Genomic DNA, 26,998 nt, shown 5'->3' on the forward strand with positions numbered 1-26,998 from the left:
TTCCATCCAGCAGTAAACCCCGATTGACCCTGGTTTTTCTCGTCTTTCGGAACTAGGGGATGTTTATATCTATCTGCAATTGAAAAGTGAACTCAAGCTCTGGCTGAATACCACAATTAGTTTGTGGGAGGTCATAGAGGGCAAAAAGCCACACAAGAATTTCTGACCAAGAAACACTTGTGTACAGGCGCATTATAAATGACTTCTCATATAATATCAAGCCCTATGATCCGGCTCATTATAGTCGCTCGCCTCCCAGTCCTTCTGCACTCCTAGTCTGTGGTCAGCCGAAATTTGAGATCCAGTCCATTTGTGATTTTTTTGTGTCGCTGGGGGTACCTTTACCATCTCATTGATGGGAAGAGTTATGGTTCCTTTGACCGTTCCTTGGAACCTGCTTCCCATCTACAAACTCACCAGTTGATTCAGGTGTTTACCACTCATGGTTCCCTTGGAAGCCTACGCCCCCTGGGATTTGGCATACTGTAAGGCATGCTGCTCTCGGCCCCTTTGCCTGCAGGTAGCTGGCGCCTATATGCCCATTGGCGTCTGCATCGTGGGGCGAGGAGACACTGACACATATGGACTCAGCAGCTGTGTGCTGTTGGCGATGCTGTGGAACACTGTGTCCTCCATGTCTGTTTTACCATGTCTGGATGGTGCACCAGCCCCCTACCAGCGTTTCCCCCCCCCCAATCACCAGCCAGATGTCCTCAATTGCCGAGTATGCACAACCACGTCGCGGGAACCTGCAAGCCATACAAACCGCCTTGTAGGATTGCCAGGTGTGCGTCTATGCTCCACAAGTCGGTTCCCTCTGCTCCTGACTGCTGCCTTTTTTCTTGTTCCTTTTTAGGCTTCTGCCTAGCTAGCCTTGCTGACCCTGGCTTTCCTCCTTCTGTTCTCTTGCCTCCCTTGTCCTTGCCCTCATTTCTTCCCCTTGCTGGCTCCTGTCTGTTACCTGCTCAGGTCCACTTTGCCCTGCCGCCTAGTTGGTGTCTGCTTTTTCTCTGAAGACTGTGATGAACCAGGAATGAGACTGGGACACAAAGGTCTCCTAGTGATTGTTATAAACCTTTATTCAAAATGAAAGGGGTTGGAAATGTCCCTACCTGTACCAAAAACTAAGGTTCTGTTCTGTCTAGATGTCTAAAGCAGAATATCCTGTGTCTGAAATCCTGTTATACCCCTCACATTCTTAAAGTAACGAAGTCTAAGGTGCTAAGGGTATTGGGTTGGCCTTGAAAGCACACAAATATTCAAAGTTCCAAAAGAAAATGTTCGAAATGGATAGTGTTCACAGTTCCAGGGGATGTCTCCCGTCCCCAGGTTTCTTTCCATCACAAACATTAGTTCAACAAAAAATAACCAAGTTCTTTATAGGCCAAGAGGCGAACTCCTTCTCTTGTTATTGCAATTTACTTCATGGACTTGGATTTGCCTGGTATACTCTCCTGCCAAGGCTGTCACATATATTTAACAGAAAGGTGGCCCTGAAGCGTTAGGACTATGGGCAAGAATACAACTATAAAAAGGGGTAGATCGGGAGAACAATTTGCCTCTTCTCAGCTCTCCGTCTGGTCACCGCGGTTGAAGGGCAGTCTCATGCTCTCAGCCCAGCTAAGCAGAGCACCGACTCTTCCGTTCCTTCCTCGCTGGGAATCCGGCAACCGCTTAGCATCAGGTAGCGGTCTGCCTGCTCCTTCACCCGACTTTGCATGCCGCCAAGTTCTCGCCGAGCTTCCTCCGACGCGAGCCGCCTGCACGTGTCTGGTGTCTGTGTCTCTCTCTCTCTCTCTCCTGCCTCAGCTGTGGGGAATTTAAATGTCCCGGCATTGCGTATCTCCTTTCAACAACTAGAGCACGGTGTGGGCTTCCGTGTTCTAGTGATCTTCATAGCTCCATTCCTCCTCCTCATCCCAGTATTTCCAGTATGTGAATAGAACAACTAGTCCACACGTTGGTGTTTGGATGTTACTTCATCTGCATGAACTCTTCCCTCTTCTTCATCTCAGTTCCTGAGTTTATGGGACCTGCAATCCATAGATGTAATTTGATTTCCAAATGTATGTTAAAACTTCACATACTGAAATGGCAAAAACAGATGTTTTCTGTGGATTGTGAATGTTGGAGCTACACATGAAGTTTTGGTTAGAGTGATAAAAGGGAAGGGGTTTCTGATTTTCATAATGGGAAATGGTTGTATGACATCAAGCCTTCAAGAACTTGGATGTTAAAGGGTCTTTATTAGTAAAACGGGTGGAATACTGCATTGCATCTAATGGAATCCTCCTCCAGGGTCAGAATAAGGTAATGGCTGCCATCCCCTGGCCACATGGGAAGAGGCTTCCTCCAGAAAAGGAGTGATGGCATTATCAGATTCACAAGAACCTGCGGTTCCGCTGGAGATTCCTTTCTGCTGCTCCATCTGGTTGCCTGTTGGATTTACCGGTATCGCTCCATAATGTTGCCACGATTACAGCGACACTTCCAATACTGCGCCTTTGCGCAGTTCAAAAATCCCATCCCCTGCCCAATTGCACAGACTTGGGGAGGGGTGGTTGTGGGGGTAATGGGACTCGGGGTTGTCCGTCGCTTGCATTAGAAGGAGAGCGGGGGACAAGAAAGTTGGAGAAAAAAAGTAAAAAATAAAAAAAGAACCCTGCAGCGCCAGCTCTGACCCATGTTAAGGGGTTGGAACTGATGCTGCAGGTATAGAGGGTAGTCAGCAGCACCCCCCCGGACAAAACTGCACCAAACATCGCAATATCATTCAGAGGGGGCCAATTACTTTTTCTGCAAACAGGGCTGCTACCGTAGCCCCTGTACTATATTAACTATAATGTTCCCATAAACTGCTTAAAGCATTCTGGGAGCTATGTGCTGTTATTTCAATGACTTTGGAGGCGCACAAAGTGAGGGCGACATTGACTGCGCTCAAGCAGAGCTGGGGTTGTGGGGGTGTCCTCCGCTCTACTTGGGTGCAGTAACGGGGGTAGGGGGTTGTGGGGGTGTCCCCCGCTTACCATTTCGGAAAGCGGGGGACATGTAAGAAAAAAGATATGCATCCTGTGGCTTCAGCTCCAACCCACGTTAGTGGGAGGAGCTGACACCGCAGGGATCGCAGAGTGCGGGCGGCACATTCAGAAGTGTGCTGCCCTAACGGTAGTGGGTTGGGGGGGATTGGGGCGTGTAATGCAGGCCAGGGGAAGCCGGCACAGTGATCGATATCACTGTGCCGCGCCGTAACTGGCGTCAGCATTTTCGGCCGTCGCAGTGATCACGTAGATCCATTAAAATGGTTTGTCAAAGCAAAGACCAGTAATGAAATAAATCATGTCCCTGGTGGCATGAGAAAAACAAAACAGGTGATGGCTGGAAAGTTTAGAATTAATCTTAACCTCGACCATTGCTCTGGGCAACCCTCCAGAACTGCCAAGCCATTCCAAAAGGGGAAAGACCATATGCAACTCAGTCTTGTTCCCACCCCAAAAGTGCCAGTCCTGCCCGAAATGCTTGGTCACATCCCTTTTGCACGAGACCACAAGCATGCCCAGACATGTTTCATCCTGCTTGGCCCTCATCAGTGAGGAGTAGCTTGGGTCACTATGCCCAGCAGGCACAGGACCCACTTCTGTGCATATCCGTCCCATTCGGGGTGACTATAGCAAAACAAAAGAGGCAATGGCTGGAAGGATTAGAATGAATCTTAACCTCTGGGATTGCACTGGGCAATCCTCCAGACCATTGTTCTTCATCTGCCTGGTGGCATGGAGTCATCTAGTAACTGACACTTGGAGCGACACTCTTCGTTGCTTTGGTTACCCACCCCCATTTTCCGATGGTTATGCTCCATCTTACTCCCAGGAATGTTGTCTCACACCGGCTTATCTGTCTGACTCGGGGCCTGGTTACTTTGTTTTTTGACCTTGTGCTCATATTTCATTCTTGCAACTTTTTTATTACTGCTTGACTGACTTTTTCTAATGTTGCAAATTCACATTTTTCTGCCCACTGCATTCTTTAGTTTTTCATCATACTCCCTTTGAGTCCCTATCTTTCGCAGTATGGACCATTCCGTGCTTGTGCGCCCCTCTACTGTGTAGCCTTAGTCTGTGTCCATTTTTATGCCTACAAAAATAGCAATGGTTCTTTTTGCGCCCACAAGTTCCCTGGAAACCCATCAGATTGTGTGGTCAGCATGGACATAAGGTCACCCTGAGGTAACGGGAGTCCAATTCTGGTGTGCATGCTCTCCCTCCCAACCACTCGCCCGCGCCCTCACAAAGCAATGGAGAATGGCTGGCACAGTCAAATGCCCAAATAGAACAATGTTATGAAAGATAAAATCTTCATTGAACAATGAAATAGACTGTTGCACAGAACTATAAAAAGAAATGTGAATATATGAACTATAATGTTCCCATATACTGCATTCCTTGGAAGTTAAGAGGGCGTTGAAGTTTTATCTCGACCGGACTCATGTCTTCAGGAAGTCAAGGCAGCTGTTTGTGTTGTTTGGCCACTCCAAAAAGGGGGCAGTCTATTTCTAAGCAAGGACGTTCCCATTGGGTCTCCTACAATTTCCTTTTGCCACGGGAAGGCTGGCAAGCCTTTGCGGACCACTCCTAAGGTCCATTCAATAAGGTCCATGGCATTGTCAGCGGCGCTGTGGGCTGGCATACCACTCAGTGACACTTGCCAAGCAGCGTCTTGGGCGGTGCCGAATACCTTCACCAGACACTACTGTCTGGAGCAACAACATGTGGAAGATGTGCAGGTGGGACATGCAGTCCTCCAACTCCTGTTCCAATAAGGTAAGCCCTGCAGCTTCCGGGGTTTGGTTTGTTCTAATGGTGTGTGTTTCTTATGCCTATTGTGGGATTATTTCGTTATGTTGCTTACTGTGATCTGGAGTCGTGGGGTTTTGGTTGCCTATTATGCACCATCAGGTTGTCATACTGCTATGTAATCCATTCAAAGCATGTGAATCCATGAAAGATCCAATGCTGGAGAAAGGAGTAGTTTCTTACCTGTAACTCCATTTCTTCAGCGTTGGTATCTTTCATGGATTCGCATCCGACCGCCAACCACCCCTGGACGCAACCCTTGGTTTGGTTTTCCTCTACTTTGGCAGGTTAAAATCTGAAGAGAAGCAGCAGGGGTGTGGCTATTTATACTAGACGTCCTATTGGTACAGCCTAAAGCACCCAAAAAAGACGTCGATAGGACACTCTGTCGATGTTTTCCATAGTAAAATGCTACGTTAAGGTTACCGCGGTTTTCCCAGCCTGACGGGAAACATTCACAGTATGTGAATCCTTGAAAGATACCAACACTGGAGAAATGGAGTTACAGGTAAGAAGCTACTCCCATCTAATTGTGGAGAGTGTTGCTGGGAACTCACAAGGGAAGTACTTTAAGGCATAAACCCTGAATTTCACCTGATGACATGTTGATAAATTCACCATAATGCTCTAAAAAAATCGGCCTCCTCTTGCAACATAAATATACTAGTTACATCATGCATCAGGGTCCGTTCTCCGAGGCACAGTAGGAGATATGTGGATTTCTTTAGAGCGGAATTGTTTTTATTCATCAGCATTGGGTGGGTTTATTAAAGTTTGGTTTTCAATAACATTAATAAAGCAGTGTACATGCCATCTTCAATGTATTATAAATGTAAGCCTTCTTCTGTCTTCTATCAGATCTGGAATGATTTCATGAACCGTTCAGGTGAGGAGCAGGAGCGAGTCCTTCGGTTTCTGGAGGAAGAGGCCAGAAGGAAGCCAACAGGAAAGTTTGCTGCCAAAAATGAAGACAAAAGGAAAGGTATTTACTTCCATGGGGTATGTTGATGTTGGCTGTTGGAGGCATTATTTGGATCTAGCAGGTCATCTGTGGTGCTGCAAAACGTTCTATACCTGTTGGTTTATTTAGCTTGGCTGACACAAATTGATTGGCATGCTTTTCGAAAACACTGATACAAAGGTGCATGAAGAATAGTTTTCCTGTTGTGTGTTAAATTGCACTCCCTACTTCAAACAGCCTTAACCTCTCCTTTTTATATGATGAAATGTCTTCCTGAAATGATTTGTCTTCCTAAAGGTTTGTAAAATACATTAACATTTTTGCCATTTTGTCTTCTTTCCTTACAAGAACTGTGGTTGTTTCTCTATTTAAAAAAAGTAGTGTATTGGCTTCCACATAGCCTCGCCATAATAAAATGCAGATTATATGAAGCTAGATGGGGCATTTCTGCAGCATTTGCGCTTTCATACATTAATGTTTTGAATAACTCACAATTTTAACGGGACAGAGGACAATAACATAACATGACAGAACAGTAATAATTGACCTTTTAACCAGTAGCCTATCCATTTTGTTCAGTCCCATTTTCCCTAGACCAAGCCACCCAAGAAAGCCATTTCAGATTGTTTTTTGCATGGTATTCCTCTCCATTGTCCCTGCCTTTTTCATACCTGCACAACTGGATTAGATTATTCAGGCTCCACATCTGTGCCAGATATTTTATTCAAAGGAAAATTGTTCTTTTGATAACTGTACGTGCCTTGGGTGCTGTCACATCTGTTGGTTTTTTCCTGCACTAATCTTTTGCTGGGCCCTTCATTCACATTTAGAGTGTCGTGGGAGAAGGGAGAGCTGGCTGACTTCAGTTAAAAAAACTGCATTTCCAAGGATTTTTATATTTTTGGGAAAAAGAATATGCTCCTCATAGACTGTCTTAAGGAGTGTATTTATTACCCACAGCAGCCCTCTCAAAAGCCTGAAGTCGGCCAGTCAGATTTTGAGGAAAGCATCTCCCATCTTGCTGAGACTAGTGACTTTGAGCACTCCTGCTCCAGCTGCCTCTCCCTGATGAGGAACTAAAGATAGGCCCTGACGATAGACCTCCAGTGGAGAAGAGGCAAGGATCTTCAGGTGGTCATGGTCATTCATCAGGATTATGGCTGGTATGCTCCTGTCCTGGGGCTGTTTTTAGATTCATAAATAAAATAGGTTAATCTGTTTTTTCCTCCATCCATGGGGGAAACTCCACGAGACATTAAGTTGTGAGGTTGTCCGCGCATTCCATGCGGCACGCCAAGTGCTTGTTTACAACCCTTTCTTCTCATTCATTCATAAGGAACCTTCTTACCACATCACTACTATTGAGGCACCCAATGGCATCATTTATTTTATTTATTTGGTATTTATAATGTGCCTATACAGCAAATGGTGTTTCAAGGCCCAACAAGACAAAAGGGGAGGGGCGGGAACAGAGATGAAGAATAACAAAAAATGGACCTAGTAGACCTTCTCATTTGGATTGTGCAAGTGCAGTAACCGTAACTTTGGCGAGGAGGAGGGCTGCCGACAGAGCAGATCGCGCTAATGCTAAAGAGGGAAAGGAAGTGCAAATCGGAGTGGAAAGGGTGCAATTGCTGGAGTGGGAGGTGGGGTGGAATAGGGCCCATTGGCTAGACAAGTGCTATGGGGAGGCCTGGTGGACAAGTGCCAGGGGAATGCAGGGAGTGCAGGGAATGAAGTCCCCATGCTAAGTGCGAGGACCGTGCTGGATGGGCTGAGTAGAGGTGCAGGCTCCGCCAGTGCACATTTGAGGGTGGGGATCAGAGTAGACCATGGTGCAGGGGTAGATTGGACAAGGGGGCCTGGTGCCCTGTATGAATCAGAGGGAATCAGTCAGCCAGTCAAAATGCGGCAGGGTGGAACATTGGCAGGGGAGGTGGAGAGGGAAGGAAGAAGAGAACAGGAGGATCTTGTGAAGCTTCCAGAACTTAATTAGATCTGACTCGAGCCTGAGTGGGGTAGGGAGACCGTTCCAGAGGGAGGGTCCTGCCTAAGAGATCAAAGGCAGTCACTGGAGAACACCCACTAGCCACCCCCTATTGCCCAGCCATTTGTGCCTAACCTCCCCTTGATGATGATCCTGTCAACTAAATCAATTGTACTGATGAGGGAGCAACCACTGTAGTCTGATCTCTCATGCCTCGACGGACCTTGCTGTACCTTTTGTCCCCTGTAGTTGAACTGTCTGTTTTGCCTGAGGTTTTTCCGGACACTAAAGGGCATTCCCCCCTCTTTGGAATAAGACCATGAAGCAACCTATATGTCTCCATTGGCCTTTTCACTGTATGACCAAGGGATTTCAATCAGGCACACACCCAGGTCTCGCCTTAAACGCCTTGAAACCCTTATTTATTTTTGTCTATGTTCAGTATTCTGAATGATATACCACTCATATCACACCCGTCTCAAAATACCCCCAGGTCACACTGAACCAGGAATCGGGCTCGTTTGTAAAGGTAAATATGTATTTATTATTCACATCACACCTAAGTTTAATACATAAGCAATCACCGAACGGTGACAATACAATTCAGAATTTAAGTCAAGCAATTGAATTCACTTATAATGAGCAGAATAGAAAACAGGCAAAAGAACAGTTTTGTTTTGTGCTCAGATTGCGTTTAGGTTAATGTTCCCCCTGCAAAGTACTGAGATACAAATGACCAATCCTACACAAATGTGAGTAATCAGCAGGTATTCAGGAATGAAAGACATTGGCCCTCATTACAGGTCGGGCAGTCTGGAAATTACAGTGGCGGTAAACCCGCTGCCACTGTTGATTCCGGACCGCCCGATCCCGACTCCTGCAGGCGGGAGGTGATGTTCCCGCCAGGTCTGACCTGGCGGGTTTAACACCGCCCACCTGCAGGCGGACGAGGAAACACCGGCACCATCACGAGATGGTGCCGTGTTTCCATGATCCCCATTGAGTCCTATCGGACTGCGCTGATTTTCCCATCTGTTACAAAACTATAACTCCTTAGTGATTTTGATTAAAGTAATTCCCAAACAGAACAAACTAGAGTATCACACATGGAGTTATGAGTGGCGGTGAATAACTGATTCCTGTGTGGCATTCATCGGACTCAGTAGGAATGGGGATTTACACCATTCCGCCTCCGGAATTCCCGGATCACCGGGGTTGTAATGCCCCGGTAATTCCGAGAATCACGGAGGCGAATGGTTATACGAGTCCGGCGGTAACCAGGAGGGTTTTACTGCCTCTGTTACCGCCGGACCCGTAATGAGGCCCTATGACTAGAGTGTGATGCAATCTTCCCTCCCCAAACAAGAGAGAAAAATGTTTTTGGCTAATGACACGATACATGTGATATTGGAGAAAAACGTGTCAAATACACTGTTCCGCAATGCGGTTTTTAGTTGTGGATGCAGCTAAGAGTCTAAGGTATCAGTGAGAGTTGAAATTCCGTTTCTATCTTTAAAATTGAAGAAGTTGGAGGTTTTATTGAGAGGCGTTTTTGCAAAATAGGCGCGCAAATGAAAACAGAAATTCGATTTTAAAAAATGACAGGTTTTCTTATACTATATTAATGACTATGAAAGAGAGAATGCCGCACAGGAATCAGTTATTCACCGCCGATCAGAACTCCTCACGTGTGATACTATAGTTTCCGTTCTGTTTGGGAATTACTTTAATCAAAATCACTAAGGAGTTATAGTTTTGTAACACAGATGGGAAAATCGGTGCAAGAAGGATTCTAACAGTACTAGGGTTCTGAATTAAAGATGGGGTGGGTTGAGATTTGGATAATACAATGCAGATATACTATGGGTCACTGTTCTTCCTATTATACTTAGTCCTTTATAATTAAATTGGACCATCACGCTCTGGTCATTGGATGGGGTCAGGTCTACCAGCAGCAGGGTACCTCTGGGGGGATCGGATCAGAGTGAGGTTCTGGTCAATTTCGGACTGCACTTCAGACTGGATTTGGAAGGCCCTTCTGGTTACTAGACACAGTAGATCAGTATGCAAGTTTCAGCGGGCAAGACTTAATGGTAGCAAGCCAAGCTGAATCAGAATTATATCCCCTCAAGGTTGGGATGTTTGAAATGGGGTTTAGCTAGCAAGAGTTCAGCAATGCGAAGTCTGGATTCTGCAAAGAAATCTGGATCTTTAAGGAATTCTGGAGTCAGCTACAAGATGAAGATTTCTGAAACAAGGTGCTGCGCGGACATCTGGATGGGTTCTGGAAGCAGTCTGTGTTATGTGTTGTCAAGTTCGTATATTTATTCTGTCAAATGCCACCCCCCAGTTTATGGTGTGGGCAGACTTTCAAAAACACCCCCCCACCCCTGGCTGTGAGTGGCTGCAGGCATGTGCTTTTTGGTTGGCGATCTGAACAGAGCTGTCCTCTTGGATAGGATCTAGTAACTCCCACATGGATTTTTACCAAAACATAACGTTTGCACAAATGTACATTTCTAACATTATGTACCATAATAAAATTAGACACATATATTTCATATCCGATTGTCTACATTCATGTTCACTCCCCCTCTTTGTGCGAGCTGTCTTTCTCATTCTACAGATGTTTATCAATTTTCACCATAACGGTTTGGATTAATCATTTCTAATTTGCTTCATCTCTGGGCACTGATCAGTGGATCATGTACATACACTCTTAGGTTTGCAACATTAATCGTTCTGCTACAATGAGAACATTTTCATAACTTTGGTTCCTTAAATGGTACAGGTTTCAATGTCTTCAAATCACAAGCCTGGAAGTAGATTGTTTACCAATTTTCAGATTTATCCCTCTTTAGGTTGCTCAGTTAAAGCGTTCTAAAGCGTTCTAAACTTTAATCAAACATAAGGATTTAACATCAAAGTTCTCCTTTGTAACCTCTGCTTCCCAGGTAGCAGCTGTCAAGTCTTTTGATCAGGGGGGTGTGTTCCCTTCCTGGAGGGGGAAGCTCCTGCCCTTCCCAGCAGAGGTCCATGCTCAGCCTGTACATTGTTCTGGGCTCAGCCACAGATGAATGTCTAATGCGGCCTCGTTGTTGTTATTATGCGGGTACCATTAGGCTTCCTGTTTTCAAGGAAGTGTCAAGATGAGATGTCAACTCAGGCCAGGCTGTCAGCTCAGAATTAAATAGTGGATTAGCTCCAGACTGGGTTCCTTTTTAAATTAGTCTTCATTTCACATATAAAATATAAGCACAGTTTATAAGGGATTTGGACATTTAAAAGAATTAAGCCCTTCACAACCAGGCTTTAAATAGGTGGATTTTGCAATTTTAATTAGGAAACCGAAACCTTTTAAACTGGGTTTGACAGCTAATTTTCTTAAGCAGCTGCCAGGCAGGGTGTCCTGGATTCCTCTCACTGCCTGGAGAATCCATGATTTCAGCCCACTTTCCTTTCCATTATTCTCTGGGGAAAATGACTGAATTTTTAAGGGTGTTTTCGGATTTTTCCCTTTTGTGGCCTTGTTTCAGGTGACAGATGACAGGTGACGGCAGTGATTCCTGTTTTTACACCAACTTTACCTGTGTGGCAGGGTGTGCAGCTCTTTTGTGGTTTATGAACCATGCGCAATTTTTCAGATTTAGTGCGCACGTGGGTTATCGCCTCCATTTTGGCCGTTTTCTTTCCCCTTTGGCAAATGGGTGCAGTGTGGTGCATTGGCGTGGATACAAATATTCCACATATACCCCTGCCCCGACTCCAGGGTGACGTCCAGTTGTGGGGGAGTTGAGCACGTGGTGGTATTTTTTTCCTTCGGTCCATGTGAAGAAATCCGGTTGCTTCTCCCGTCAGCGATGGATGTGACACGCTCTTCTTGCTGGTTCTGGTTGGAAGTGTGGAGCGACACTCCGGGCTCTTGGTTCTTTTTTTTTACGGTCCCCGAGGAGTCCTCCTTGGTGATTAGGTGCTTCTTAGTTCCAGTGCTAGAAAACAGAACATAGCACAGTTATGGAATTTTCCCCACTACTGCTCCCCGAGGGGTGTAGTGGGGCAGATGCATGCATTGAATATAATTTACAATATTCCCTGCCTATATTTAATAATGGTCTTAACCCTCTTTCCTTGTTCGTACTCGAACATTTAATAATTCTTTTTATGTCTCCGGATTTTCCCCTTCTGTGTTTCCGGTCAGCTCCTCTATTTGACGCAAAGTATGCCTGGAGGGCAACTCTGTAGCTGGTTTATGTGGACCAACTTGTCTTCCTCCTCGGTCAAATTGCCCTTGGGGATGCGGATTCAGAAGGGCCCAGGCAACTTGGGAGGAATTAGCGCTCTTTGGCTTGGGTCCTTTGGAAATTGTACAAGTAGACCCTGTCTCCTACTTGCTATTCCTTTTTAGTTGTCTTAAGGTCATAGTGGGTCTTCATACTGTCTGCAGATCTTTCTAGAATCCGCTGAGCATACGCAGAAGCATGTTGAAGGTGTTCTCTCATATTCTCAACATACTCATGAGTTGTGGAGGCATTTATCAAGGTCTGCTCTTGGGTTCTGTAGAGCAGATGCTGGGGTAGCCCTATCCTTCGTCAGCTCAAATGGAGACATCTTTGTTGCAGAAGAAGGGGTACATCTGATGCCCATTAGGACAAGGGGTAATCAAATGTCCCAACTTGGCCCAGAGTCTGCCACAAACATTTTTAATATGCTCACAATAGTTTTATTGTACCTCTCAACCCCACCATTAGAGGACTGGCGGTATGCAATGTGTAGTTTCCTTTTTACCCCAAGTATCTCACACATCTTTGTCATCACTTTGCTCTGACTCAATCCTTTGGGGTAGTCCAAAACGCGAGATGTGATTGATCATCAGGGCAGCTGCTGTTTCTGCTTTGCAATTTGGGGTTGGGAGACATTACACCCATTTAGTAAACCAGCATGTTACGGTTAACATGTACTTATTCCCCCTAGCGGAGCGAATCACGGGCCCGATGAAATCGACTTGCAAATCTGACCAAGGCAGTGTCATCCCCCTCTTTTGGAGGGGACCATGGTGTGTTAGTGATGTTGGCTGAAATTGTGCACACACAAGACACCCCTTCAAGTATTGGTCGAGGTCCTGCCCCATGTGTGGCAAGTATGCAACCTCTCGCAAGATTTCTAATGTCGTATGAAACCCCCCCGATGACCGGCTGGTCGCATCATGGGAGTGACTTAGCATCAGGCTTTAGAATGAGGTAGGGACCACCCACTGGTCATGGCCAGATATGGATCTCCTCACCAACAAACCGTCTTGGATTCGGAACATTTTTTGGACATTTCATCAACACTCTGTGGGTCCTCTTTCCCCATGCAATCGTTATCAGTCAGGGGAAAGTTCTCAGGGTCCTCAATGTGTTGATAAAACTTACCAATTATTGGATATTCTTTTTGAGCTGAAATCAAATCAACATCTGGGATCTCCTTACTCCATTGGGTAGTTGAGAGTTCATTGTGAGCATTTGTCTGGGACATAGTGATAGCAGTGACTTGGATTTCTCCAACAGGGTCTCATCTCATGTAGATCCCCTTGGATGGCTCTGGTTTTGGCCAACTGATCAGCAAGGTGATTTCCAGTTTTTTTTTCTGGTCCCTCTACTTTAGAATGACCCTTATCCAGTAGATGGTCATCCCACTAGAGGTGACCAGATCATCCATATTCTGTTTTAGTTTTCCATGTTTTAGTGGTTTGTTACGACATAGCATGCCTCTGGTTTTCCAATTAACCAGGTGCTCCACGGACCCGTTCCGTACATAATCTGAATCCGTGATTATGACCAGTTCGTGGAGTTGGTGTTGGACAGCTGTGAGGATGGCTTGATGCACAGCCATCAGCTCTGCCACTTGACTACTGCAGGACCGATTTTGTACCCCGCGGAGGGTTCTGGGGCATCATTCACCCATGCATTCCCCACGCCAGCCACAAGTTCCTTTTCCCCGTTGTTGTCAACATGGTAGGAGCACCCATGCACATAGACAGTGGGCATTCCCTCACACTTTTCTTCATAGACTTTGTGTGGGGAATTAAGGTATGCCTCCATGTTGTCCTTGATTTTAAGACTTTAGTCCTCGAGACAGTTTTCTCTGGCACAATCATCCAAGTCAGCCAGACCTTGCGCGAGGGGACTCTTCTTGTTTTGGCCATATCTGACCTCCACAGGAAAGCCTTGCATTGACAGAATCCAGGAAGTAATTCGGAATTACTCACATTTCCGGCCAGGATTCTCTCACTTTAAAGATATTGCAGAAGCTGGTGTGGAGTCTCCACTATGTGGTGTTCCTGGATAAACGGGCAGTAATTCTTCAATGCTCACACCGTTGCCAGGAGTGCATTCTCACAATCGTTGAATTTTTCCTCCACAGAGGATAAAGTCTTACTCGCATAGGAGATGACTTTATTGACCTTGTCATGCTTTTGGTATAATACTGCTGTCAAGTATTTGAAAACCCTGTCTCCAAGAAGAACTCCTTGTTTTTGACAGGGTAAGCTAGGCAAGGCGCTTGTGAGAGGCTTCTTTTGAGTTGTCTTACTGCCTCGGCTTGTTCTGGACCCCACTCACACTTGACCCCCCCCTTCAACAGATGGATCTGGGGTCTTGTGATCTCTGCGTAATCCTCAATGAACTTTCTGCTATAATTGGTCAGTCCAAGGAGGGTCCTTAGCTCCTGCAGAGTTGTGGGGTCTTTTAGTTTCTGGAGTGCTGCTACTTTCTTTTCCTGGGGACAGAGACCCTCAGGAGTTATCTCATGCCCCAAGAAGTTGACACGGGTCCTGCACCACTGTGCCTTTTTGAAAGAGTTTTGTTCCGGCAGCTCTCAACTATGTCAGAACAGAACGGATCTCCGCTATGTGTTCCTCCACAGTTGAGCTTTTGATTAGGACATCATCTACATAGACCAGGTTACCCCTTTCACCCAAGTCGGGCATGGCCTTATGCAAAAAGATATTAAGTCATTGCATAGTTGATGTATCCGAAGGGGGTCCGGGTCCAAGTGTACTGCTGCCCTCCGAAGGTAAAGGCCAGCTTGTAGGTCCTCCCTACTGACCGGTACAGTCCAGTACCCATTGGTCAGATCAATGGCAGTGTATACCTTTGACCCCTGGATCTGGGACAGCCCTTGGTCAATGTAGGGAAGAGGCCATTGGGAAGTGTGGACCCGTTTGTTCAGCTCCCTCAGGTCAGCAGAGTCTCAATCCCCAGCACCGTATTATTGAAGGTGCTGTGGACTGGACGAATTATCCCACGAGACTCCAGGTTCTTAATTATTTCAGTAAGGGACTCCATTGATGCGAGAGGCAAGCGCTATTGCTTCACAAACACTGTAGTCATGCCCGGGTCCGTGGGTATTGTTGTATGGATTTCGGTACGACTGCAGTCATGAGTCCACCGCAAAGAGATCTTGAAAATCTAAGAAAACTTGTTTCAATTTTGGTTTTGCTCCAGAGTCTCACAGGCATTCGTTAGGTTGACTCTCTTCAACCATTTGCCTCAACCCCAGAAAGACTGCTTGGTGGAGATGTCCCTGGTTAAAGTACTGACTTGGACTGATGGCTTCAGGTTGGGAAGGCAGTCCTGGTGGACTTGAAAGATCACCTCATCCCTCCTAAAGTCACAGGTCACCTCTTCCTTACCATAAGGGCAGGAAGAGTACACCAGGAAATTCCCCCCATGCCCAGTGAAGATCCTGTCTGGTGTTGTCATTGTCGCTATCATTGTCACAAGTCATTGGGGATTTGTCCTATCAGTTCATTACCTAAATCTATGGAAAAATGTCGGTCTTCAAACGCCATTCCAATAATGGTGCCGGCGCCCACCGTGATACTCCTAAGGTCGCTGTTATCCACCACTATTGGAATGGTGGGTTCTGTATTGACTAGTGGTGTTGGGTTTAACCTCAACCCTTGCTGTTGGTAATGGGTATTGAGGTGAACATATGCGTCACGATTTTGCAGTTTGTCCTCTTTTAATTTTTACTTTAAATGGGAATTGTCGGGTCCATTCTGGGATGGTGACTTCCCCTCCAATCTGATCTTCAACTGCATATGGCAGCAATTGAGCTGACCGAAATGCTTTCTCTGGATCATCAAAGTCCATGGGACTACCCGCTAATCGGTACCAGGCTTTGAAGTTTATTAGGTCCAAACTAATGGCAAAGTGATTCAGAAGGTCACTGCCTAAATATAATGCAGCAGCGACATCTCGCACGACCCAACAATTATGGATTATGCACTTCATAAATGTGAGTCACCTGTTCAATGACCTAGTCTAGTGATCTCTTCTCATGAAAGTCCCTCACCTTCTGGGTCATGATGTATTTAGGGAGTGCTTGAAAGAAGGTATTAATGAACTCCCTACTGTCAGTGCGCACCCTCCTGGTGGTCTGCGCAAAGGCACGTTTTAATTCTTGCACACATTCTTGGTCTTCCCCACATACGGGTGTAGGCCGCGTTCCGGGCCTCTTGAGGGTTCCTATGTACAGAAAAATTGTTTTAAGATGGCCGCCCTATAGGTGGACCATCTGGAGTGGTTCTGATCCTCCAGCCCCGCGAAGACAAATTGAATCCAACTCTGGCTATATTTCAAATGGAAAGTATCCATCGTTTGCTTGTATAACTCGAGGTGCTCCCAGACGGAATACTTGGAATTTTTATGATGGGGGTTATGCCGCTCCCAATGGCCTTTATCTGTTTCATGGGATCTTTCAGTAGGGCTATCTTAATTTTGTTGGCCTTTTTAGTCTTAGTCACCCGTGTCCACTCATCCTCTGACTCAGAGGCACTTCTACAGGAGGTGGCTATCTGATCCTCTAGGCTCTCCCTGATTCTGCGAGCTTGGGAATGGTTTGCAGAATATGGTGGCCTAGTTTCTTGAGACCTGTGGCGCTCAGAAGAGTCTTCTGACTCTCGCTTGTTTCCAGGATTGGCGGAGTACCCCCACACTGCCCTAGCTGGGAAGAGGATTTTACGATACTCTTTTTGGGCCTAGTTTCATGGAGTTCCACACCAAATTGTACAGACTGATCCTTTGGTAGGCAGTATTTTTGAGGATCCAGTTCCCTGATGCTCCCCTCACTGGAGTCTTCCTGATCAGAGATGTTAGCCCTAACATTTGGGAATCTGTACAGAGATGCCCGCCCATCCATTTCTGGGAGGCGCTGATCGGTCAGTCCCATGTTTCCCATTCTGCTGAAGTCTACCATCCCCGTGGCCCTTGGTTCATATGAGCCAGTGGACATGAGGGCGGCAGAGTCCATGGTACTGAAGGGGTTAAAGTCCCTGATGACAGGGTCCTGATGTTATGCTCAGGGGTTTGTCTGTCCCTTCCTACCTAATCTCTTTCAGCCCCTATTCCCTGGTGACCTGCCAAAATCTGACTCTCTTGCTCCTCTATTAAGGCCTTACTGGTCTCAATGATTTGCTCTTGCATGGCTATCTGTTTGTGGAGCCTATCATTCTTTTCAGAGAGAGCCTCATTGTCTCTCCGTGCTTCCTGCCTGGATTGGAAATACTGGGCCAATTTTTGCTGCAGGAGACTCCCCTCCTGAGTTTTGTCATTATTGGTCTTAGTGTTCTTTTCCAGAGCATCCTCCACCCGCCTGGTGTGCTCTAGTAGCTTCTCGTATTCAATTTTAACTTCACTAAACTCTTGAAGGACCAGCTGTCTTTCCTCTAACTTAGTTTTTAATTGGCTGACTTCCTGGCCTAAGGCGTACGTCTCCTGAGTTAGAGTGCCCCTCTGTTCAGCCAGGTCGTCCCTCTGTTTTTTAAATGCACTAGATTTCTGGCACGCCACATCAAATTCCTCTTGAGGGGATGTCTTTAATAATTTATTTATTGTTTTCCTCTTTTAATTTGTCTATGCGGTCTTGTAGGATAACTACCTGTTCTGCACAGACTGTTAAAAGTTAATTGGTGCTCCAGTTTCTGTTGACTCTGTGGTAAAGAGTCAACTCTTTCCTGACATTCTTTTTGCAGTGTCTGTACTTGAGTATCTTGCTCTGCATTCCTTTGCTGTAAGAGATACAGATCTTCCTTCAGTTTGGTAATCTAATGCCTAGCCTCTGTTTCTGATTCTTGGCTCTTCTGGAGCCTTTGCTCTGCAGAGTCCAGATTAGTTTGGATTTTCTTTTCCTCTTGCTTATTTGCCAGAACTACATTGTCTGCATGTTTTTCCTGTATTATTCCTATGTGGAGGTACAGGTAGGCCACTATTTTGGAAATTTTACACAGCTCCTCTTTTATTTTTGGGGCCATGTACAGTTCAGTAAGCACTTGGTGTAATGGACCCTTGTCCTGCCATGTATATAGGTCTATTGCAGTGACTTGTTTTATTTCCTGTAGCCATACTTGTTCATCCTGTTCGGGCCACTCACCCCTGACGAACAGTTTGTGCAGGAAGTGTTCCCTAGCAATATAAATTTCTACTGGGGTCGCCATTTTAGAAATATCAATTTCCTTATGGCTTATTTCAGGGTTAATTTATTTTTACAAACAGGCCCGATTTTTCTTTTTTTTTTTTTTTTTGAGTATTTTGAGAGGTTCTTGTACAGTGTAGCACAGTACCCCAACCCAGCAAGGTGGCTGTATCCTACAGGCTAGTATGCTGTGTTAGACTGTCACGGGTGGTATTTCAAATTCAGAATCGTGGCACGAGCCCCCAAGCTGTAAGGGATTTCAATCAGGCACACACCCAGTTCAATATTCTGAATGATATACCACTCATATCACACCCGTCTCAAAATACCCCCCAGGTCACACTGAACCAGAAATCGGGCGAGTTTGTAAAGGTAAATATTTATTTATGTAATTACTATTCAAATCACATAGGTCGAGCAGTTGAATTCACTTATAATGAGCAGAATAGAAAACAGGAAAAAGAACATTGTTGTTTTGTGCACAGATAGCGTTTAGGTTAATGTTTCCCCTGCAAAGTACTGAGATACAAATGAGCAATCCTACACAAATATGAGTAATCAGCAGGTATTCAGAAATGAAAGACAATGTCTAGAGTTGGATGCAATCTTCCCTCCCCCAACAAGAGAGAAAACCATTTTTGGCAAATGACACTGTTAAAACGGACAGGTGAGAATAGCTTTAAAAAATAATGCAAAAGGGTGCAAAAATGCTTAAATGGATATAATTTCTGAGGAAAGCAACACTAAACAGGTCCTAACACACATTAGCTATAATATAGACAACAGTACACACTTTATATCAGAATGGGATGGAAGAAGAACTTTGAAATGGGACAAACACACGTGTAAACCTTTGAACTTTGCAAATTCGCTGCAAACTTTTACTCTGTGATATTGGAGAAAAACGGGTCAAATACACTGTTCCGCAATACAGTTTTTGGCTGTGGGTGTAGTTAAGGATCTTGGGTATCAGTGAGAGTTGACATTTCGTTTCTATCTTTAAAAGTGAAGAAGTTCGAGGTTTTAGCGGGTGGCGTTTTTGCAAATGAAAACAGAAATTCGATTTAAAAAATGACAGATTAATGACTATGAAAGAGAATGCCACACAGGAATCAGTTATTCACGGGCGCTCATAACTCCTCATGTGTAATACTCTAGTTTCCGTTCTGTTTTGGGAATTGCTCACAGTCCTTTATAATTAAATTGGACCGTCAGGCTCTGGTCATTGGATGGGGTCAGGTTTACCGGCAGCAGGGTACCTCTGAGGGGATCGGATCAGCGGTATGGTGCTGGTCAATTTTGGACTGCCCCTCAGACTGGATTTGGAAGGCCCTTCTGGTTACTGTACACGGAGTCAGCTACAAGATGAAAACTTCTGGAGCAAGGTGCTGCGCAAACATTTGGATGGGTTCTGGAAGCAGTCTGTGTTGTTCCTATATTTATACTGTCAAATGCCATCCCCCAGTTTATGGTGTGGGCAGAATTTCAAAAACGAACCCTCCCCTCCCCCCGGTTGTGAGTGGCTGCAGGCATGTGCTTTGTTTTGGTTGGCGATCTGAACAGAGCTGTCATCTTTATGATAGGATTTAGGAACTCCGAAATGGATTTTTACCAAAACATAACCTTTGCACAAATATACATTTCTAACATTGTGTACCCTAATAAAATTGGACACATATTTTATATTCGATTGTCTGCATTCACATTCACTCCCCATCTTTGTGTGAGCTGTCTTTCTCATTCTACAGATTTTTATCAATTTTCACCATAACGGTTTGGATTAATCATTTCTAATTCGGTACATCTCTGGGCGCTGATCAGTGGATCATGTACATACACTCTTAGGTTTGCAACATTAATCGTTCTGCTGCATCACATTTTTTTTCATAACTTTGGTCCTTGAATGTTACAGGTTTCATCGATGTCTTCAAATCACAAGCTTGAAATTAGGTTAATGTCTACCAATTTTCAGATTTATCCCTCTTTAACATCAAAGTTCTCCTTTGTAATCTCCCCTTCGCAGGTAGCAGCTGTCTAGTCTTTTGATCAGGGGGGTGTGTTTCCCTTCCTGGAGGGGGAAACTTCTGCCCCTCCAAGCAGAGGTCCATGCTCAGCCTGTCTTTTGTTCTGGGCTCAGCCCCAGACGAATGTCTAATGCGGCCTCATTGTTCTCTTTGTTGTCATTATGCGGGAACCATTAGGCTTCCTGTTTTCAAGTAAGTGTCAATCTGAGATGTCAACTTTCCCAGGCCAGGCTGTCGGCTCAGAATTAAATAGTGGATTGGCTCCAGACTGGGTTCCTTTAAATTAGTCTTTTCATTTCACATATAAAATATAAGCACAGTTTTAAGGGATTGGGACATTTAAAAGAATTAAGCCCTTCACAACCAGGCTTTAAATAGGCGGATTTACAATTTTAATCAGGAAACGGAAACACTTTTAAACTGGGTTTGACAGCTAATTTCCTTAAGCAGCTGTCAGGCAGGGAGGCCTGGATTCCTCTGCCTGGAGAATCCACGATTTCAGCCCCCTTTCCTTTCCCTAATTCTCTGGGAAAATGACAGAATTTTTAAGGCATTTTCGGATTTTGCTCTTTTGTGGCCTTGTTTCAGGTGACAGATGACTGGTGACAGAAGTGATTCCTGTTTTTACACCAACCTTGCCTGTGCGTGGCAGGGTGTGCAGCTCTTTTGTGGTTTATGAACCATGCGCAATTTTGCAGATTTGGTGCGCACAGGGGTTATCGCCTCCATTTTGCAGTTTTCTTTCCCCTTTGGCAAATGGGTGCAGTGTGGCGCATTGGCGTGGATACAAATATTCCACGCCCCGGTTGGAATAGAGTAGGATTCTTTTCAATCTGACATTGTGTAATCTCAGTAGCACATTCTCATGAAATGTCAGGTGCAAGGGCTTCCTCTGTGGACCCAAGAAAACACATCTACATGCAGCCAGGAACTTGCTCTGTGTCAGGGCGATGGGCCTTGCCATCTGGGGAAGAAAGAGGCTCCAGGTTCATCATTTTGTCTTGCCCAACTCTAGAGTCTCTTATGCTCATGCCAGGAAGAACAGGAGGATGAAGAGAAGCAGGGAACTACGATTGCGATTACCGAGAGGACATAGAAGCCTAGCCATAGTTTTAGTACGAGCTAGCCAAGGGAGTGGAAGGTGAAATACTTTTCTTTTTCCCCTATTCGTTGTTACTTAAGAGGGCCGATCAGTTCGTATTAGCCCGGGGCCTGTGTGAAAGGCCCAAGCATATTGAGGGCGTTTAATGAGGGTCCCTGGGCTGATGCCTGTTGAGATGGATTTCTGAACTCTGACCTGGTGGGCAGAGGTTCATAAGGCCAGCCTAGTTTCTTGGAACAGGGTAACCTTCTAGACAAGCTAGACCAATCAAGGCAGCTTGGCGGTGGTCAAGATTAGGTCTCAGGAGAGGCGAGGGTAACTAAAAGACCTCAATTGGCACACAGAGTAAAGGAAACTTATAAATCACTCCCAGTCAGGTGTAGATATATGCAAAATAAATATACATTTATTTCAAGGCTTTTGAGTTTCAACACAAAAATCAAATCACAGTAATACTTATTGAGCCAACACAATCCTATCTAAATACATATATACAAGACCAATGCAGGCTAAAGGGAAGGGTTAATGCACGAAATGGGTCCACAACCTAAAAGGGGAAGGAAACAGGCAGTGCAAATTGTTAATCCCTTCTGCATCTGCATCCAACACACTCCTAACTAAGAGGCAGGCCAATCCCTAAGAAGAGTGGAGCCTAATGCTCAAATGTACATGCAATGCAAGCGTACGCAGTAGTTCAAATGGGCAAAACGGGCTCTCTTTAAGGGTCTATAGCAACTCGGGAAGGTGGGTGAGGCGATGAAGAATAAGTTCCCACTATTTGAGGAGGGTCTCCACTTGAGGGTAGAGTAGATTCCAAGAGTTAGGAATAGTTTGCTAGCTCGCACTAGCAGTGGAAAGATGAGGGGCCCTTGGGGGCCACTTGTGTGTAAAAATAGATAGAGGCGCTAAGGGCCATCGGCTAGGGTTGCGATTCCTCTCCGACCCCCGGCGCACTCCAGACCAAACTTCGGCAGTCGAGTCCATTTCGGTTGCAGGTTCAAGTGAAGCAATTTGGCGGCTCTGCGGCTTTCAGCGACGAAGATACAGCGATGATTCCCAAACGGGACAGTGGCAATTTCTCCGCTCCTGGTGGATGGATCAGGCCAGTTTCACTGCAGCAGGCCTTAGGGGCAAGAGGGGCACAAATGCAGCGCACCTGCAAAAGTTGTCACCACGGCTGGGCGACATGGTAACCGCGTTTTGCTCCGGTTCAGGCGCACTCGTCTCACTTCAAATCTGGGAACGCCAAGTGGCGAAATTCGGTGTGAAGGTGCCGTGAACACAGAGCTAGCGATATACCAAGTTTCGAGGGCCTCCTCGAAACGGCGGCGTAGACCGAGCAAAGGTCCTGCGTAAGCTGGTCAGCCCACTGGTTGGCCCAGTGACACTTCCGAGAAGGCCTAGTTGCAGGGTTTGATGAAGGTGCCGAATAGTTGGTCCCACTATTCCAATGGGTCGAAGCCTCTTCGCAGACCTTCTAGGATGACCAGATGCAGAGGGGTCCTTCGGGACGACAGCGGGTTTAGGGTGGCAAACCTTCCAGCTGGTCATCAGCGGTACCTCAGCTTGTTAGCTTCAGGATACTTGGATCCTATCCTTTGTTTATTGAGAACACCACAGATCGACATGACATGGGTGTTTGGGGGCTTCTCTTATCCAGAATCTCCTTTGTGCCAAAACAGAGGACCCAAAGGGAGATCTGCTCACATACAGGCATACCATACGTGGATCAATCACGGACCACAGTGGTCCCAGGCATTCACAGCACTCCAGACTCTCTGGCTCCCAGGATGTGTAGTGGGATCAACACCCCAGCCCACATCCTGGAGGCACACGCAAGGCATACAGGAGCCCGCAAAAGCTTGGCCTTTCTCTGGAAAATGCATACCCAAATAAGGACTGGCCCGGGTCGGCTCGACCTGGGGAAGGTGAAGGGCCATGGGCAAGATGGCCAAAGGACAGCACAAAGAACCTTGTGGCATGACCATTTTGGAGCCATGCCACCTATTTGTTGCAATTGCGGTTTACATGACAGGAAAGGGTTAAAAATACATGAAAAGATAAGCTGCCACCAGCCCTGTCCGTGACGCATCTGCAAATCTCCTAAAAACTCCTTCAAGAGTATGTAGGGCCTTTGAAAATGAGACCAAAGAGTTACTGGAAGGTACATTGTACACTTGTTACATGTTGAAGAAAAGTTGCAACATTGGAAAGGACTAAGGGAAACAAAGTCTTGCAGTACTGACTGTCTTAAGGGCATGTCAGTTTCCCCATAAAAAGTGAGCGAAAGCCCAGGGGAGGGCAGCAGAAGGCTGGGCTCCCCTGGTAAAGTCAGACTATGGTGTTAAACAGCTAAAATGAGGGGGTACACCACTGTAGGGAAAATTACTCATAAATGGAAATCTTACCTAATACTGCCACCGGATCTGGAACACAGATGGCGGTAACGCTATTTGCACACTGTGTTGCCTAGCTGGTAACCGGGGTGCTGAGATCAAAGTATTTCATTTGAAAGAATGGGACCCCACTGTCATGACCGCAGCCTCCAAGGAGTCAGGTTTAGCCCAACTGCCTCGGAAGCTGGGTCACAACTTTATTTTCAGGCACCCATCGGCTCCCATAGGGGCCTTATGGACCTTGTCCTGGCGCCAGTGGCGCCAGGCTCATAAGGGGACCCAGTCCCGGCACAGGACGTGCCGGGCTCATGATGTAAGGAATGGTGCTTGGGTGGACCTACCGGCTGCAGACCATGCTGCTCACTCCCCTGCAGGATGAAATCCTCATCCATCCATGGCTGGAACTACTTTACCTTCTGGGTGTGGCCAGCACCACTCCCTGGGACTGGATACCGGAACTATTCTGGAAGCTGGGACTTCTTCCTTGGGCGAGGCTGCTGTGGAAGGAGACACCTAAGCACTCCAGTAGGACTATTTAAACCACGCCCGATCAGAGCAACGTGCTTCGCGTTATTCTGCAATAGCAGCAAGACGCTCACCGTGTCAGCTCCAGAGAATCTTCAACTTCTGCATCTAGGGAAGAGAAATCCGTAATCTTACCTTCTGAAATACCATCTTCATCTTCTGCAGCATCTGAGAAGGGAAAAGAACACCAGGTTTGCACGAGATAACAACCAGCGCAGCACTTACCCAATCCATCGGTGCATCTCAAGCCACGGGCTGCAGCTCTCCATTTTTCGGCACCCTGTGGAAGCAAGGACATTGGTTAGTAACCATCGTGAAACTTTTCCTACCTGCGCTGCATTCTTCTCGCCTCCGCCGACGCTGCTACTCGCATCTGCAAAACAAAAGGACATCATTAAGAAATACAAAAACTCCATCCATACGCACGTGTTTTGGGCAGCTCTCCTCTTTCTCACTCCTCGGCGCATTCCTCGACATCTATTTTTCTACCCAGCTGCTTCTGCAACCTGAAAAAGGAAAAGAGACATTAAGTGCTTTAAACTTCGAATTGACATTTTTTACTTACTTGCCTGCAATACCTTCGCCTTTCCATCGCTCTCCATTCAAGCAACCGCCGTTCGTGCTGCTAACGATGGCCTAGCTCCAAATCTTCATCCTCTGCAACCAAGAGGCTGGACAATTAACCAGTGAAGTAACTGGCTTCGGCGCCCCTGCACAGACGCAGGATGGAGAGCTCCGCTTTCACCTATATAAGGTGAACACATTTAGCCTACGAACTACTTGGGGAGTACCAGGAAGGGGAGTCAGCTTGCCCAGTCAGGCTTATATATCCTATTAACCCCTTGCTCTCACAATTGCAGACACCTCACCCTTCAGATCAAGATCTCATTGAGGAGAGGGCCTTTCCAGGGTGGCATTCGAGGCCTGCGCGTGACCCTAGAAGACTCCGAGAACCCCCAGCCCAGACCTGCGCCTCCGAGGGATTCAGGTGAGCGTTACAGAACGCGAAGCCTACCGCAATATTCCCACCCAGGCGCAATGGAAACCTCGGACACAGATCAACTGGCTCAAATGCTTGGGGAACTAAGGGCAGAAGTACACGCATCTCGCCAAGAAACAAACGCTTTACGAAGGGAGTTGATCATGGCCAAGGAACGGACTGATGATCTGGCCAGACAGTTGCTACAGGCTCAAGCGGGACAGACGCCACTGCCTCTCTATGGAGGGGGCGGCACGCCTACAACCTCAAGTAATCCGGTGCAAATTAATCTGCCAGGGAATGTGCCTTTGGCCCCGCCCGAACGTTTTTCCGGTGATCCAAAGCGATATGCAGTATTCATCAATCAATGCCGCTTGCACTTTCTGTGTAGACCCGCCGCATTCCCAACGGACCAAGCCAAGGTAGCATTTGTACTTTCCTATCTTAGCGGTAGTGCTGCAGACTGGTCCATTCCTCTCGTGACACAGGATGACCCGCTCCTCTATAACTTTCAAAACTTTCAGACCAGTATGGAAAAGTTGTTCGCAAGACATTCGCAGGGGCAGGCCTTGGACAATGAACTCCTGTCACTCAGACAAGGTAATCAGGATCTCCTGGCTTACATAGCGTCCTTTAATAGACTGGTGGTTGAGACCAGATGGCCTGAAGATAAGAGAATCACGCTCTTCTACAGAGGTCTACGTGGGGAACTTAAAGACGTTTTAGCTCAGGTGGTGAATCCGCCGCAAGACTGTTCAGATTATATCGACCTAGTGGTCCAATTAGATCATCGGCTACAGAACAGGAAGACCGATCGATCCAGATTTGAAACCCGGGTACTTTCAAGACCTCAGAGCTCCGCTAAAGGGAATGACTCCGTGGAACCAATGCAAATAGGAGTAGTAAAAGGACCATTAACCCAGAAAGAACGGGAAAGAAGAAGGCAATTACAGCTGTGCCTATACTGTGGGAATTCTGGACATTTCCTTCGTGATTGCTCAGTGAAACCGGTCAAGAAGACCGTAGGAGCTTCTGATAAAACTGCTGAGAAACTGGAATCGGGAAACGACCTCGCCCGACAAGCGTAGAGGTCCGCTTGCCGAGCGTTAGAACCAGTTCCTTGACCTCGTATTTGGTAATGCCTATGGTCCTCATATGTCCCAATAGACCAGATCGCATGCATGCTATCAAAGTATACATCGATAGCGGAGCAATCGGTAATTATGTGGACCACGACTTGGCTACCAGGATGGATCTTCCCCTACGTCCCAAGATGGTAAAGGACGTAATCACTACAGTGGATGGTACTGAAATAGCTTCCGGACCAGTTTCTCATACCACCGTGGAGGTAACGTTGTTATGTCAAGGCGGACATCGGGAGAAGATCGTGTTTGATGTAATCAAGGCCCCGCAGTTTCAGGTGATTCTGGGAATGCCTTGGTTGGAAAAGCACAATCCTCAGATAAACTGGCGAGCCAAGGTGATTCGGTTTCCAGAATGCGCTTCAACCTGTTATCCTCAGCCCGAAATCAAGCTAGCAGCCATCACTTCCGAGGACCCCCGATTACCTCTGGAATACCAAGAGTTCATCGACGTCTTTCAGAAAGATCAAGCCAACACCCTGCCTCCACATCGGTCATACGACTGCCAGATAGACCTGATACCTGGGTCCACCCCTCCGTGCAGTAGAATATATGCCCTCACTGAACCAGAAAACCT

General features: G+C 46.4%; 1 protein-coding gene across 3 annotated transcripts in view; it reads left to right on the forward strand.

Annotated features, from left to right (window-relative positions):
* R3HDM4 (R3H domain containing 4) overlaps window positions 1-26,998 on the forward strand; it is a 487,584-nt gene that overhangs the window by 169,450 nt on the left and 291,136 nt on the right. For all 3 annotated transcript variants that reach the window (XR_011303256.1, XM_069647594.1, XM_069647586.1), the window contains exon 4: window positions 5,709-5,832. Coding sequence is in view for 2 of the 3 variants with exons in the window: in XM_069647594.1 (XP_069503695.1) it covers window positions 5,709-5,832 (124 nt within the window). In the remaining variant the exon portion in view is untranslated. The remainder of the gene's footprint in view (window positions 1-5,708; window positions 5,833-26,998) is intronic.

Source organism: Ambystoma mexicanum, chromosome 1p, assembly GCF_040938575.1.
Source record: "Ambystoma mexicanum isolate Mex_15411 chromosome 1p, UKY_AmexF1_1, whole genome shotgun sequence".
NCBI classification, from domain to species: domain Eukaryota; kingdom Metazoa; phylum Chordata; class Amphibia; order Caudata; family Ambystomatidae; genus Ambystoma; species Ambystoma mexicanum.